The sequence below is a fragment of the Tupaia chinensis genome, unplaced genomic scaffold, assembly GCF_000334495.1.
Source record: "Tupaia chinensis unplaced genomic scaffold, TupChi_1.0 Scaffold000496_1, whole genome shotgun sequence".
NCBI lineage: Eukaryota > Metazoa > Chordata > Mammalia > Scandentia > Tupaiidae > Tupaia > Tupaia belangeri.
This window is the reverse complement of record NW_006160008.1, coordinates 363,194-379,837: the sequence shown is the minus strand read 5'-3', so window position 1 is coordinate 379,837 and position 16,644 is coordinate 363,194. Positions and strand designations below refer to the sequence as shown.

The window sequence follows — 16,644 nt, the reverse complement described above, 5'->3', positions numbered from 1 at the left end:
TTCATAACAGCTGGTATCTAACAGCAGTAAAATTTATCCTACTTGGAAAACATTGACACACCATTTAATTAATTCATTTGTTCAATTATGCAATAGATAATTCAGTGAGCACCTACTATATGCCAAGCACAGGGTTCAATGATTCCTTTCTGAAAATGTGTTTAATATTAAATACATAAAATACTATTTTTACAGTCAACAAAATGAGAAGACAACCTACAGATTGGGGAAAGATAATTGCAAACCGTATATCAGATAACAGGTTGATAGCCAAGATTTATAAGGAACTTATACAATTTAATAGCAAGAGAACAGATAAGACGATTTAAAAATAAGCAAAAGACTTGACTAGACATTTCTCCAAGATGATAAAAAAAAAAGTCAATATATACATGAAAAGGTACTCAACACCAAGGAAATGCAAATCAAAACAACTGTGAGATACCATCTCACACCTGTTAGGATCAATATTATCAAGAAGACAAGTGAAAACAAATGCTGGCAAAGGTATAGAAAAAAGGGAACCCTAATACATTGTTGGTGAGGATGTAGATTGGTGTATGCATGAAGAAAAAAAGTGTGGAAATACCTAAAGAAATTAAAAAGAGAACTCCCATATGACTCAGTAATCCCTTTTCTGAGTATATGCCCAAAGGAAATGAAATTACCACCTGGTGAAAACATCTTAATTCCCACATTCATTGCAGCATTATTCACAACAGCCAATATATGGAAACAATCTAGATGCCATCAAAGGGCAAACAGAAAAAGAAACTGTTCATTTGTCCATTTTTAATTGATTGTATATATATATACATATATATATACACACACATACATATTCATTGAGAATTGTCCTCATTTGTTTTAACTTTATATACATATATATATATATATATATACGAATGTTATTCAGCCTTTAAAAAGGAACTCATAATGCCATGACATGAATGAACCTGAAAGACTTTATGCCTCAGAAGGCATAATAGGCCAGACACAGAAAGAAAAATATTGCATGATCTCACTCACATGTAGAATCTTTTGAAAAGGTCAAATATAGAGGCCAGCAGGTGTCATAGTGGTTAAAGGTGCTAGACGTTCACATGGCCAACCATGGTTTGAGTCTTGGACCCAACAACTTGCTTTATCATTTTCACTCTCTTTCTCTCTCACTCTGTTCCTCTCTGGTCAAATTAAAATAAATAAATAAAGTTATTTTTTAAAAAAAAAAGGTCAAATATATAGAAATGGAGAGTAGAGAATAAAAGAGTGGTTGCCAGGGAAGGGTTGTGGAAAGGAAATGAAGGGATGTAGGTCAAAGGATGTAAAGTAGCAATGTAGCATGAACAAGGCAAAAGATCTGATGTACAGCTTGTGGGCTGCAGTTAATAACAGTGTATTGTAGTCAGGATTTTGGCTAAATAGATTTTAGCTGCTCTTGTCACAGAGGGAAAAATGGACAACTACATGAGATGATGGGTATGTCCATCAGCTCTACTGTAGAAACCATTTTATTATCTTACAACATCATGCTGTATGTTTTAAATATACACAATAAACTTTATTTATAAAAAAATAAGCAAAAAAAATCCTTTTTGCTAGATAGCACACACAGTCACTAGAAACAGACACAGAAGACAGAGGGAGAGGAGAAAGCACCCCCCCATGGGGCATGGTCACACCAAATCCCTCTCCTCCATCTCCCCCTCCTTTTGGGATTTGGGGCCACATGAACACATGCCCAGCATGTTTCTCAAGCCACTAGGTCCAAGACTCAAACCATGCAGTTGGCCATGTGGGGTCCAGCTGCCTTAACCTCCAGGCTATGGAACCAGCCCTAAATACAATAGTTTTTAAAGACTATTTTTATTTGTATGATTATTTTCATTAAAATAAGGTTTCATTATGAAGTTGTTGGGGTTTCTTAATTAAAATAGAAAATATGGCTTATTTTTCTCATTGCACAACTCTGGACATAAACTCCACTGTGGTGTGGCCAGGTACCCTTAGTCATATTCTACCATCATGCAGCACCCATTCTCAAGGTTGTCTCACATTTCGAGATGGTGGCTGGAGCTCTGTAATCCATGTGCCAAAATGAAAGGGTTGAAACATGGCCCATATCCTGAAAGACAATTCTCCAAAGCTTCTTCCACCACTTCCACTACATCCCATTGGTCAGAATTTAGCCACATGGCCACCACCTCTAGCTGCAAGGAAGGCTGTAAACCAAAGTCTGTGTTCTGGGAAGCCAGATGTCCAGGTAAAACTTGGAAGCTGGAGGGAACCAGGACATTAGGAAACAGCCAGTAGGCTTTGTCTCAGCAAGGTAGAAAGAATGACAATAAAATGACACCGATGAATGCGCCATCAGGTTAAAACCTGGACCACCTCTAACACATCAAAGTAGTGATGCTCTCTCTCCAACCTCAAGCAACCAGTCTTAAACAAGTGCTTATCATTCCCTTGTTGGCTTTCTAGTTGGCCACATACACATATTTCTCAACAACGTATAGCGTAGTTGCACGCGTTTTTAACTTTGTGAAAATGGAATTATATCATATGCATTTTTCTGCAGCTTGACTTTTTTTTCCATCCAATGCTGTGTTTGTGAAATTCATCTGTGTTGACATGTGTTGCTGTAATCCATCCACTTTCTCTGACTGCTGTATAATATCCAATTATATTAATATACCACAAGCTGCTCTCATTCTTCTGACAATAGAAACGTGAGCTATTCCCAGTTTGTTGTGGTTACTTGCAGCACTGTTATTCACATTCTCATATACATCTCCTTGTGCATACAAGCTTAGATTTCTCCAGCATGCATTGCTAAGAGAAATTGCTGAGTCGTGGGGTATGCATTATTTTGATATTGTCAGATAGGCTTTTAATAAGAGAAGTACAAAAGATCCTGCTGCCCCAGGGAGTCTAATATTTGGCCTGATTTGCATCTGTTTAGGAGAATAGAAATTGTAGCGCACTCTCTGCCTACACGTGTGTGTGCACGCACACACACGCACACACACACACACACACACACACTGACTCATTCTTTTAATGCTCATTTGTTCAATAAACGTTTGTCAGGTAGCCATTATCATTAATTAAAAGGCACACCATCAGTGTAATAAGGATTTTTCAGGAGAAAGGAGACATGCTGCAGTAAATGAACCCATCAATTATGAGAAACATCCCAATTTCAGAAACACTGAAATGTGCATGAGGGCATTGTAGAATAAAGAACAATATAGTGTATTCGGGGTGCTCTCTAGAAGAAATTCTGCCCTGTGGAAGTTACAGACTTGTAGCTATTTGTACTCAAATAATAACACCAGAACAGGGGGCCAGCAGGTAGCATAAAGCATTGAACTCCCATGGGGCTGACCATGGTTCGAGTCCCAGACTCATTGGCTTGAAGAAGGGATTGTGGTGTGGCCATTGGGGGTGATTTCTCGCTTTCTCTCTCTCTCTCTCTCTCTCTGACAAGTGTACATACCCTACAGCAAAAAATCTCTTTCAAAAGAAAGTAACAAGGATAATAGCAGGAGAAAAAAAAGGGAAATCACATTTTGTATGCTGTGACAATGCTTAGGGAATGAATGTAAATTAATTTTAAAAAAAAGTTCCAGAAATAAATAAAAAAAGAATAGTGAACAGAATATGATCAAAGCAGATACAAAAGACTTGACAGTCTCCATACCAAAGTCCATAGGATGAGCTCTGGGCTGTAGCAGCTGGCCTTGCACAGGGACCCTACAGCAGGAACACCACCATAATGAGGAATGCAAAAACCCAGGCCCACCCCAGACCTGCTGAATCAGAATCTGGCTAATACAGTCCCCAGCAGGTTCCTATGCCCTTAAATCCTGAGAAACGCGAGAAGAGTCTTTCCAGCTGAGATAATCCAGAAAAGCCTTGGAGGGGCTAGCCTGGTAGCCTGGTAGTTCAGGGAACGAGATTCCATATGACCAATGCAGTTTGAATCCCAGACCCAAAGGCTTAAAAGGCACATCAGGAGCTTGCGTGTTTGTATCCCAAATCCTGATGGGTGAAAAAGAGGAGAGAGGATTTCTCTGCATGTGTATCTCTCTGTCTCTTTTTCTGGTAAGCACATGAGCCCTCCGCCATAGAAAAAGAGAGAGAGGGGACAGGGAAGCCTCCTGAGAGCAGTGACATTTGAAGATGAAAGAGAAGGAAGGCGACCACGTTCACTTCTGGGGCCTTCACTTCTGTTACCTTGGTGAGTCTTCCAAATTATTCCCCTTACCTTTCTGGGCAAGGATTTATACTGCTTTCTTAAGTCAAAGGAAACTGAGGCAGAGAAAAGTCACGTAACTTGCTAATAGCAAACAGTGCCAGGCATTGCAGCAGGGTCTTCCCGAGTCCAGAGCTGATTCTAACCCCACAGCACACGAAAGGCCTAGAGAAGCAGCGTGGAGACAGGGTGGACGGGATGCCACTAGAGACTGTTCAGCAAGTGCTCATAGTCATGGTTAGACCCTCCAGTGCTGAGGACTTCTGGGAGATGAGAGCTCTATGCAAACATGAGAGAAAAGCCAGAAAGGGAGCAGGCAACAGTCTCCACCTACCTGTGCCTGCCCGTCCCTAGCACATAGTAGGTATTCAAAACAATTGCCAAATGAAAGAATGAATGAATGAGTGATGATGACTGAACAAATGAAATTGTAGGCCCCACAAAGACTGTGTCTCAACCCATCCAATGCCAGCTGGTGTGACGCTGTGCCGGGGGCTGGATTCCAGCACGGCTGGAGCCAGGCATGGCCCACCCTTCCCGAGGCCTCCCGAATCCCTGCCGTCAGGGAGGGCCTGCCAGGAAAGCAAAAAGCCAGGAGCAGAAAAGGTTTCAAACACAGAGAAAGCAGCTCCCACCAAACCCTTCATTTGCTTCACTTAAAAAATTACTTAGACAACCTCCTCCCTCCCCGGGCTCGGCCTGCTCCACCATGCCCCCTCCTGGCTCCCGGCCGCTCTTTCGGCTTCTCATGAATATGTGGAAAATAAAACAGCGTTTGCTCAGCCCCTAATGACCAGGTTTATGGGGAGCTTATTGTGTCTAAAGAAACAAGACAGCAGTTGGTGCTGTGAGATATTAATGTGCTTTTTATAAAGCTGGTGAAACCTCCTCTTAAACTACTTAATACCTGCAAGCTGAATTCCTGTCTGAAACAGCAGAGTCCTGGAGGCAGGGCTGTAGCAGCCCGGGGCGTGCCCTAGGCCTTTCCCTCCCGGCTTGGCTGCAGTCGCTGAGCCTTGGACCCTTCTGGGGTGGTGGTTCAGTGCAGATTCTTGGCTACTGAACCCTCTGGCTCTCCCTTCCTCCAAAAGTTCAAAACCAAGGCTGCTGGGGAGGATGGCAGGAAAGCACCCCCTCCTCAGTTAAGCCGGGACCCTGCAGGACCTACCCCTGCCTACCTCTCCAACCATCTTCTGCCTTCACCCTCATCAGCCTTCTACATGGGACCAACATTTTACACATCTCTAATCCCACTCATCTGTCACATCTTTGCACCAGCTGAGCCCTCCTCTAGGATCACCCTTCACCCAGTGGGGTGCTGGTAAATGTTTAACGACTGGCTCTCTGTCAGAGATGGGAACCTTGATTTGTAGCATCTGCCAATTCCTGTGGTGTAAACACTCTCACCACAGCTGGTTTCAAGCTGTTAGCGTAAGTTAGGAAGAGACACAATTGGCTCTGGAGCGGGTGCAAGCCAGCTCCAACATACCACTGTCTTGAGCTTTCTCTCAAGCCCCACTCCCTCCCCTCTGGGAAACCTTCTCTGAACCTTTGAGAGTTTGCTATCTCCTGGGTGTCCAGCAGTTCTCTGACTGCTCTTGCTTGTCCTTCTACATGGAAAGCCCTTCCCACCCTCATCAGCTCCTCATCACACACACACACACACACACCCTACCTGCTTCACCTGGCTAACTCCCCCCCACCTTCGGTATGAGCTCGGTCACCTCTCTCTCAAACCCTGTGTTACAGCCACACACACCCCTTCTGTGTGTGCCCAGACATACTCTGCTTTTCTCTGTCACAACACACCCGCTGCCACTCCACAGCACCTGCCTTCTGTCTCCCGTCATAGACTGCAAGTTCCTTGAAGACAAATAGTATATTTTTCCTGTGTCCCCGGAGGGTTGCACAGAACATGGCATACAGTTGGTGCTACCTAAATGTTAGCTAAACAACCATGCAGCCATAAGGCCTTGCGCATACCTCTCATACAGTATGTAAGAAAGACATTGTATTCTAGTACATTCTACACTTCCTGCCTTTCCCCAAAAGGCAGAGAGCAAGTTAGATTTACCTCCACTGCCCCAGCACTTCGTCAGCCCTAGCCTATACTGTGGAAAGAGAGCCTGCCTAATGATGCAGCCAACTGAGAGGGACGGTGAGCAGAGACAGAGGTCAAACCTCGCATTCTTAGGCTCAAACACACACACACACACACACACCCTACCTGCTTCACCTGGCTAACTCCCCCCCACCTTCGGTATGAGCTCGGTCACCTCTCTCTCAAACCCTGTGTTACAGCCACACACACCCCTTCTGTGTGTGCCCAGACATACTCTGCTTTTCTCTGTCACAACACACCCGCTGCCACTCCACAGCACCTGCCTTCTGTCTCCCGTCATAGACTGCAAGTTCCTTGAAGACAAATAGTATATTTTTCCTGTGTCCCCGGAGGGTTGCACAGAACATGGCATACAGTTGGTGCTACCTAAATGTTAGCTAAACAACCATGCAGCCATAAGGCCTTGCGCATACCTCTCATACAGTATGTAAGAAAGACATTGTATTCTAGTACATTCTACACTTCCTGCCTTTCCCCAAAAGGCAGAGAGCAAGTTAGATTTACCTCCACTGCCCCAGCACTTCGTCAGCCCTAGCCTATACTGTGGAAAGAGAGCCTGCCTAATGATGCAGCCAACTGAGAGGGACGGTGAGCAGAGACAGAGATCAAACCTCTTTTGAGCACCTGAATCCATCTGTGCCTGAAATCATCAAACTCTGGGCCCGATTACCACCAGTAAGAGACAAATACAGTGGAACTCTGGGCCAGTGTCAGGAAAATAAGATTATACTATTCTCCACTAACTGTGATCCTGTCTGTTGACATGGATGTCCTGCAAAACTTAGATTTCACCAGAAATGACTGGGTACGACTGCACCGTCTTCCTCTCAGGAGTCTCAGCACCACCATGGTCAGACTGAATGCAGGGCCCACAGAACTCCAAGGGCTCCTGAGGCCCTGTGCTCTGCTACCATCAGCCTCGGAGGCCACTGGGACTGACCTCATCCTGACCTGCACCCAGTCTATGCCGGTCACTTCTCACTTCTAACCCCTTGTCCCTCAGGGCTCTGTTTAATCCCTACTCTGTCCCTATCTCCAACCCCACCCCACCCCACAGCATCTCAAAGCCTTGCTCAGGACCCTCAGAATTGAGTCCCAATGTTGAGCTCCCCTCTTCTTGCTGAGATGGGAACCCGACTCTCCCGAGGACACCTGCACCCCTGCGAACTCTCACTGAGCACCGCGTGGCCCACACCTTGGGTCTCCCTGACCCACCCACTCACTGCTGTCTCCAGACCATGTCTCTCCCTGCTCCTCTGAAACTCATCGCAGCCTACTCTGCCCTCTCTGCTGGAACAATCCACCCTACGTGCGCTCACTGCCTAGACCTCCCTTTACTGCCGTCAGTCGCTCATCGACTCCCAGTCACTCCCCGACTCTTAGAGAAGCTTCCTGCTGGCTCGCTGCCTCGTCCTCCAGTGGTACTCCTGGGGCATCTCGGAGACTCCACAACCAGCCAAGCAGCCCCTCAGCACCTGGCCTTCACCCCACACCCCCAAACAGGTGCTGGTTCCACCTCACTGGTTGTTAACTACTGAAATCCTGCTGTCCCAGCCGGCTCTGAGGGGACAGAGAGAAGAGAGGGACTGGGACACAGGCTTCTCCCTGGCCCTGGCTTGCTGGGGCCCCTGAGCACTGAGAGTCCATCTCACCGAGAGGTCCTGCAATTGAACAGCAGCAGACAAGTTAGGAGAAAATTCTGTCCTCGCTGAGACAAGATGACTCCCACTCCGAGAGCGCAATTTTGGAAGCATCTGTTATGGCTCCCTGTGTCAAACTGCGGTCTAGACAGAGCCATCATTCAGCTCGTAACAGCCTCACCATCGAAAGACCACACCAATAATTTATAAAAACTAACCAATCATTTGGGCCTTATTAGAATAATTTGATGAATCATTTGCCCTTCAACTTTTAACTTAATAGGCAGTTTCTTAATATATGGGGAGTCCTCAAAAAGTTCGTGGAAATGCACACTATGAAACAGCTATGATGGATTTCACAATTTTTTGTACTGAAATCAATTCGTACTTTAATTCCAGTTTTCCACAAACTCTTTGAAGTACCCTTATATACTTGACATATAGAGGAAATAAAAGCAAACGTTTCAGTTGTGTCTCTTGTATTAATTCGCATGGCTTTACTAGTTGCTTAAGTATTTTGAATATTATCCTACTCCCACCCAACCGGAGCCACCTCCATTCACGGTCTTACCAATAACCACATCCCCCATCTGTCTCTTGCTTCTGCTCCATGATGCACGTTCCAGCCTTCCAGCTCACTCCCATGAGCCCCCAACTCCAACAATTACTGACCTCCCTCCCATCCGAGGGTCCCAGTGCCTTGACCCCACCACCTGCTCACTGCCTCACTTGCCCCTCAGGTCCTCATCTCCCTCTTATTCACCCCTACCCTGAAGTGGTTAGATAAAACTGCGGACTCTAAACAGAGACCTTCAAGTCACTGATGCATGTACTTCATGGGATGGTCCATTTCCTCTCTCCCTCTCATGGAGAAAACTTCCCTTCCTTCCTTCTTCCTTAAGCCTCCAGCCCTTCCTCCTCCTCACTCTCAATTAATGATTCTGCTTCCCAGGAAGTAGAAGCAACCAGAAGGAAACTGTCACAAGCTCCAAACATGTCTACCTGCCCTGCACACCTGCACCCCCAGGCGCCACCTTCCCTCCTGGTGCACCACGGCCCATCCCCTTTGCACGTGTGTCCCCTCTCATGGTTTCTGCATTGTCCCCTTCTCCCTGCTGGAACACTCCCACTGGCATCACACACACCATAGCGTCTCCCATCAACACAGAGTGGTGGGCTAGTGTAGACGGAGGTTGGGTAAGGAGACAAAAAGAGCATGTGGTGGGGGCTCAGAGAGCAAGAACACAGGCGCCAAGTCCTGAGGTAAGAGGGAGCAGGGCAGAAAGAAGGCCGAGATGTGCAGAGAGGAAGGAGAAGGGCAGGAGGTGAGACCAAGGACCAGTGGGCAGTCAGGCCCCGCAGACGATGTTGCGCTTTTCCTCCGGAGTATGGGGAAGCTGAGGAAGTGCTGGAGGTGGCACATCAGATTTGCATTATCAAAGGATTGTCACAATCACTCTGCAGAGAGGGAGGAGAGCAGGTGCAAAATGAAGGGCAGAGAGGCGACGGCTGCACCCAGGAGAGCAGGACGGTGGCCTGGTGTGGGTGGTACAGCTTGGGAGACGCTGAGGACCTGATGCAGGCTGGATGTTGTGCTGAGTGAAACCTACAGTGAGGACGGAGCGGTGTCAGCAGTGGGAACGGGGCTCAGGCTTGCATCTGGGAGCCATGGGAGGCATCGGCCGGGCTAGTCAGGCCTCCAGATCACCAGGCTGAGGCAGAGATCGAGAGCTCAGATCCAGGCCTTTCCCTCCACCCCTGGAGACATCAAACAGGTAGCCAAACACCCAGGGCTGGGCTCAGAGATGCCTGGGCTGCTGGTCACTTGGCACAGCTTTTCCATGCCAAGAATGAGCCCTTCTCCTATGCCAGGCACAGCGCTAGGTTCAAGGATAAGTGAGACACAGGCCGGGGTGGGGAGCAGGTGTGGGTGTGGCCCACGGGGATAAAGAAAGACAGGAGGCACCAACTAGAAGCCCTTGGGTTGAGTTCTGTCCCCAATTTGTTAGGAGCCTCGGGGCACGTCAGAACTGCTCTCCCAGCTGAGCCTCCTGCACGGATTCCTTATAAAGACGCCTGGCACCGAGTTGCCGAAATATTTGTCAGATTGAATTGAAAGAAAATGAAAGTGCTTTGCAAAGTGCTTTTCAAATACACTGATTTGTAATTTTAACAATAGGCAGAATTTTTTATCCTCTTAGCAGCTGGAATAGAGACTTTCCTCATGGAGAAGGGAGAGAAGGGTGTGTGGCTGGATGAGGAACTAATCTACTGCAGGGAAGAGGAAGCCCCCAGTCAATGCAACAGGATACACCAGGGCAGAGGGGAGCCACGCTTGGAGCACTAGAGAAGGCAACAGCATGGGGTGAGCAAGATGAGGCAGGCCCCAAACAGAAGAACCTGCCCAATGGGGCCATTTCAAACTACCCCAGAAAGCTTCAGTGAAGTTACCCGAAGCCCCAGTATGCTCTGGGGAATTATTTTTCTCACACAAGTCGGGAAAGTTAGTGGATTGGTACGAGGGACAGCTCATGTTTGAATGGGAGGCAAGCGACTCAATCATCTTCTCTCTACTATGTAGCATATAATAATAGCTTAAAACACCAAAAATCCTAGGCTGGCTCTGTAGCCTCATAGTTAAGGAAGCCAGATCCCACATGGTTGACTATGGTTCAAATCCCAGTCCCAATACTTTGAAAAAAGAGGCCAGGCCTATGTACGTGCATGCCCCAAATCCCAATAGGATGGAGAAACGGGGAAGGGATTGAGACATGACCATGCCCCATTTGCTTTTGTGTTTGTGGTGTTTTCCTCCTCCCTCCCTCTTTCTCTTTCTCTCTCTCTGTACCTCTGTCTCCCTCTGGTGAGTACACACACCTTCTGGTAATCAAACAGGAGAAATACTTAAAATATTTAAATGTATATATAGTAGTGGGCCAGCCAGTGTCATAGTGGTTAAGGTGACTGGATCCTACATGGCCCACTCACAATCTGAGTCCTGGATCCAGTGGCGTAAAAACCACACCAGATGCACGTGTCTATGTGCATGCCCTTGAGTCCAGGACCCAGTGGCGTAAAAAACACACCAGATGCACGTGTCTATGTGCATGCCCAAAATTCCAGCTGGAAAGAGAGGGGAGGAGGGGTTGCTGCATGGCCATCCCTCACGAGGGGTGCTGTCTCACTCTCCCTTTCTGTCTCTCTCTGGTGAGTAGATGTACCCGCTCGTAAATTCAAGAAGTAATAATAAATGCATATGTAACAGCGAAGTGTACCTGTATGGCACATCGAGCTATCTACGTAGCTAGCTATATAGAAGATACATAGATACGGGTCTCTGCGCCAGGCCTTCACATTACTAACGTGCACAGTGCACGACGAAGCCTGCCCCTACTTTATGAGATATGGACGCTCAGGACTGTGGAGAAAGCTCGGTTGCTAACATGTGCTGAGGGCTATACTAATGACGGAATACTAGCTCCCGTCCCAGAAAAGTCCATGTCAGCCGCTGAGCATAGTCAAAGCACATCCACCTCCCCCCTCAGTGCCCCAAATCCACTCAGTCCGTCTCCACGACAATCTGCGACGGAAGGCTTCTCATCTTTCCGCTTTTCAGGTGAGGAAACTGAGTCAACTCACTGAGGTTGAGCGGGCCCTGGCAGCCTGGCCGCAGAGCCCGCATCCTGCCCACAGCGGCACACTCCCCAGTGCGGGTTCGACTCTTTCCTTTCAGAGAAAGTCCACACACACTCGTGGTGCCTGTGTTGGTGTTGGGCCGTGATGGCAAATGAAACAGACAGAAGTCTCTGCCATCACAAGCAGCCCCTCTGGTGGTGATAAACTCTTCTTACCCACTGGTTTTAGGAAGGTTGCCTTCAGTACTTCACTCACGCGCTCCGTGAACGCTGGCCAGGGCTTATGTGACAGTGTTAGGGCACTCATCTGGGCTGGTTCTCACCTTTTCAGCACTCAGGACACATTTGGAATCTAAAGGCTTTTGTTGCAATTTTATAGTTTCCAGCTATAAATACTCATTCAGATCACTTCGTCTTTCTGGGCTCAGTTTCTTCATCTGTAAAATGGGGTGACAATACTCCTGTCCCAAGCCTGTGGTAAAGCTACAGCAAGTACCAGCCCACCCCCAACCCTGCCATAACATTTCAGAGCTGCTGGGGGCTGGGGACAGCGAATCCCACGCAACTGCAGGTGGGAAAATGTTTTGCGGGCTCCCCTTTGCAGACGGCGGGAATGTCTGTGGGCCTCAGCCTGGGGTCTGCTGTCTTTAGAAATCAATCTGCTGCCTTGTCACGTGCGAAATGCAAGATGACTGCCAGGTGAGCTGGGGCACAGACAGAGCGTTCATGAGCCTTCTCGGTGCCAGTCCCCTGCCCAGAATCAAACCCCCATGGCTGCGAAACGGCAGCTAATCCTCAGAAGCCTCGATGCAGGCATGGAAGGCAGGGTTTTGAAGTCTTAGGCTTTAGATCCTCTCTGCAGTGCTGCGAGTGTGGTGTGTGTGTGTGTGTGTGTGTGTGTGTGTGTGTTTTGATTCACCAGGCAGATGTCCAAAGAGACAGAGCGATGCCTTCCTTCAGGGGTGAAAAGAGGACTGAGTGAGCTTCAGAGAGTGAAGAGTCAGAAAGAGGCAGGTGAGACCTGAGACCCTGGAAACCGCGATGTCTCACACGTTCCTTCTCCCCTTGTTTTGCAGGGAACTTCAAAGGTCTGTGCAAGCAAATCGATCACTTCCCTGAGGATGCAGATTACGAAGCTGACACAGCAGAATATTTCCTCCGTGAGTGCATATGCTTTCTTCATTTCCCTCCTGGCTATGGGTGTGCCTTTTCATCCTTCAGAGAGCTTCCAACCAGAGCTATCGAGAGACCCCATGCATCACAGAGCAGGGAAGAAAATAACCGAACCTCTCTTTCTGTAGGGCAACCCTTCCTGCATGCTGCTCCCTCTGCCTCCAGCACCCTTCCTTCCTATCTTTGGCAAACTCCTAGTTACCTTCTAGGTCTTAGGTGAAATAGCACCTCCTCCAAGAAGTCCTCCCTGCTTCTTGCATGGGTTCCTGGAACACTTTATCATGCTGTGGGGTCTCTGTATATTTGAGTGACTATCTCCCAACTCTACTAGGACAGGGACCCTTCCCATCCTGTTCACCATGTCAGTCCCAGCCCAGTGCCTGACATGAAGCAAGTATTCTTTGAACAACTCAATGAAGAAACTCATCAGGCAGTGCCAGTTTGGAACTTCTGCCAGAGAAAAGAAAAAAAGCATGATTTTTTTTTTCCTTCCCCCACAAGCCAAGTCAAAGTTAAATCTGATGTAACAGCTGTGATCTTAAATCCACCTGAGACATATTATCAAGAGAAAGCATTTTGAAGCCCCAAGGAAAATTCTCAAGCATCAGCAAAAACCAACAAGGCTACCAGTTCCCCGAGAAAGGGATTTCCCCGAGAGGGGCTGAGAGTCCTTGACGCCCAGAACAGCAAAGCTGAAGGCTCTCAGACCTGCTCTTCCAGGCAAGGTTTGCTTTCCTCCCTGAAGCATCCCCCTTCAGCTCCTAGGGGCCCCTCCACCCTCCTCCCCCACAGCAGAGTGCTTGGCCTCACCCTCAGATCACTTTGATGAAAAATGTAAGAGGTATTTTATTATATGGATCGCCCCTGTCTCTTTCAATAATTACTCCTCACATCAAACCCAGCTCTCAGGTCAGCCTGGTATCTAGTCTTGTTGAAAAGCCCGTGGAACATGAAGTCAGCCGGGCAGCTGGGAAGAGAGGAAAGAATACAATGCAATTATAGATTCATTTTTTTAAGGAAACTATCATACGAGGCTGATCATTTCCTCTTAGGAGTTCCCTCATGACATTGCTCTTGAACGGATCGCTAAAGGGACGTGTGGCTGTCTCCCAGGTCCCGTGTCTAGGGCTCTTGCCAAGCCTGGTGTTAAGGCTGTCGGAGGCTGGCAGTGCAGTGCACGTGGACTGAGCACCTTCTAGATGCTACACCCCGCGCTCAGGGCTAGGGAGCCCAACGGCCTGGCTGGGAGGCCTCTGAGGGAAACAGCTCAACTTGGGAGATGCCACAAAGCAGAGATGAGGGTGGATGTACTGGTTTGCTGGAAAGTCATTCCGCATTTTTACACAGAAAAACAGAAAACAAGTCATGACTTTTCCAACAGCCCGACAGATGGAAGGGGTGAGCGAGCTGAACCCCACGTGGGGAGCCACACTCCTGGGGGCAGGTCTCACCTAGTCGAACACAGAAAGTAGTATTTTATCAGCTAGGCAGAAGTGCCTCGGGACAAGTGACCTGTCTCATTCACCGCTGTGCCTAAAACCGTTCCTGGAATATGTACAGTAGGTGCTCAATAAATACTTTTTTTTTTGAGAGGTTTTTGCTATAGGGTGCATGCATTTGCCAGAAAGAGAGACAGAGACAGAGAGACAGAAAGCGAGAAATCACCCCCCAGGGGGGATGGCCACACTGCAATCCCTTCTCCTCCATTCTCCTCCTGGGATCTTGGGCACGCACGCACACACACGCCCGGCGTGAATTTAACCCACCAGGTCCAGGACTCAAACCGCCGTCAACTACATGGGAGTTCAGTGACATAGCCATTGCGCTAACTGCTGGTCCCTCAATAAATACTTTTTATTAAGCAAAAGAAGGACATAGGATTATTTTATCCCCAAAGATGTTTTACTCATTTTCTCTAGAGCAAGCCAGCATCTCAACAGGGTCATGAGGCCACGACCCGCCCCAGCCAGCCTTGGACTGTGAGCACACACTTGCCTGGCACCCCCAGGGAGGCCTCTGGACATGAACCCAGAACTCTCCCATCTGGGCCAGCCTTGCAGACATCGCGTTTCACCACTGCGCCACCATCTAGCCCCAGATAAATGATTCTTCAGGGGCATGTTCTACTAGTTCGATGCCTCCATCGTGTTTAAAGAGTGTTTAAAGAGCTTAGGGTACTTGGTTCTTTTTGGTTTCCCTGACAGAAAACGTGGACTCACAGGAGCCCATGAGATTCCAAAGGGCTGATTTAACTTGATCCAGCAATATTTTTTGAGCATCTGTATCAGGAGTCGGCAGACTTTCTGTAAAGGACAAGAGAATAAATCTTTAGGCTCTTTGAGCCACATAGTCTCTGTCCCAAATGCTCAGCTCTGCGTGGACACAGCCCAGTCAACAGGGAAGCAAGTGAGCGCGGCGGAGTTCCTCTTAAACTCCACTGTATTCACACGAACAGGCAGCAGTCTGCGTCTGGCATGGTTTGCTGATTCCTGACCCATAATATGCTAGTCCTGCCTCGGACAACAAAAATAATTCTTTGAAGCTGGAAGACATGGGTTCCTGTCATTCCGCATGAAGCTCTAACCTGGTTGGCAAGAGAAGCTGGAGACAGGGATCATTTTTCTAGAAGGAGCTGTCCTGATTCCTCACCACCTCCCCTGCACCGGGCCCCTCTCTCCAGCTTGGCCCTTACCAGTCTGCAGCAGTGTTCCTGGTTCACTAGCATTCCCACATGACTATGGACCTCCTGAAGACAGAACTGCACGCCTCCGTTCATTTCTACTCCCCAAGCTCCCCGTCTGGCAGGGAACCAACACCCAATGAAGCATTTTGTTGACTGAGCAAGGAAGTGACTGGGTGGGAGAATAATGGAATACTCAAGAAAATGATGGCTAGATGCAAGGGCAAACGGTGCAACTGAGCTCCCAGAGAAAGAGCAGAGCAGCGCAGGGTGGGCGGAGTTGCGCGGAGTAGGTGGAGCTGCGCGGGGTAGGCGGAGCTGCACCTGGTAGGCGGAGCTACACCTGGTAGGCAGGGAACAGCAAGAGCAGAGGCTTCCTGAGCACAGTGCCAGGTTTGAGGGTCGGCAAGAGGCCAGTCAGGCAGGAGTGCAGTGCATGCAGGAAGGGCAGAGAGAGACGGGAGGAGCCCAGCTGTGGTGGCCAGAGGTCGAGTGTTACTCCAGTGTGATGGGAACCACATGGGGAGGCACTGACTTAGGAAGGTCAGCTGGCTGTGGCCAGGGAGGTAGTGATAAAATGCTGAGACTGGAGGCAGGGAGGCCAGTGGGGGCTAGCCCGAGGGGGCCAGGTGAGCACGATGATGGCCTGGACCAGTGCTGTCCATGGGACGATGATAAGGGAGGAGCTGTTTGGGAGCAGAGGTGATGGGAGCCAGCGTGGCTGGGGTGGGGGTGGGCCACGGGGTAGGGCACTGCTGGCAGAGGCCCAGCACTGGGTTTCCAGAGAACCTATGAAGGACAGGAAGGACGGGTCCAGGCAGGTGGAAAGCGTTCAGTAAAGAGAGACACCAGAGCCCATGTGCAGGCCAGGCATCTCTGCCTGTGACCTTTAGTGTACAACTTGCCTCCAACTCGGAAGGGCAGGGGCCAGGCGGGGTGGGCTCCAGAAAGGCAGCTAGAGCTCTGGCTGCTACCAAAGTCAGGGCACAGTGCTCTGCTCCTGCACGCCCTCAGGACAGGCTCTGCATGCACCACCTGTGACTCCCAGGGCCCAGCACCTTGCTGAGTGGACTGAGGCCCGTGTAAAAACGTGATGGCAGGTCTCACGCGGTGGTGCCGTTGCTCCAGGAAAGCCC

The 16,644-nt window shown here is 48.6% G+C and overlaps 1 protein-coding gene and 1 long non-coding RNA gene across 2 annotated transcripts in view; one reads left to right on the top strand and one right to left on the bottom strand.

Annotated features, from left to right (window-relative positions):
* The window catches only part of CACNG2 (calcium voltage-gated channel auxiliary subunit gamma 2), a 134,805-nt gene that overhangs the window by 96,937 nt on the left and 21,224 nt on the right, over positions 1–16,644 (top strand). The window contains exon 2 of the mRNA XM_006156513.3: positions 12,732–12,815. Within this exon, the coding sequence (XP_006156575.1) occupies positions 12,732–12,815 (84 nt within the window). The remainder of the gene's footprint in view (positions 1–12,731; positions 12,816–16,644) is intronic.
* Positions 1–16,644, bottom strand: part of LOC114009244 (uncharacterized) — a 105,402-nt gene that overhangs the window by 69,243 nt on the left and 19,515 nt on the right. The gene's annotated exons all lie outside the window — the stretch shown is intronic.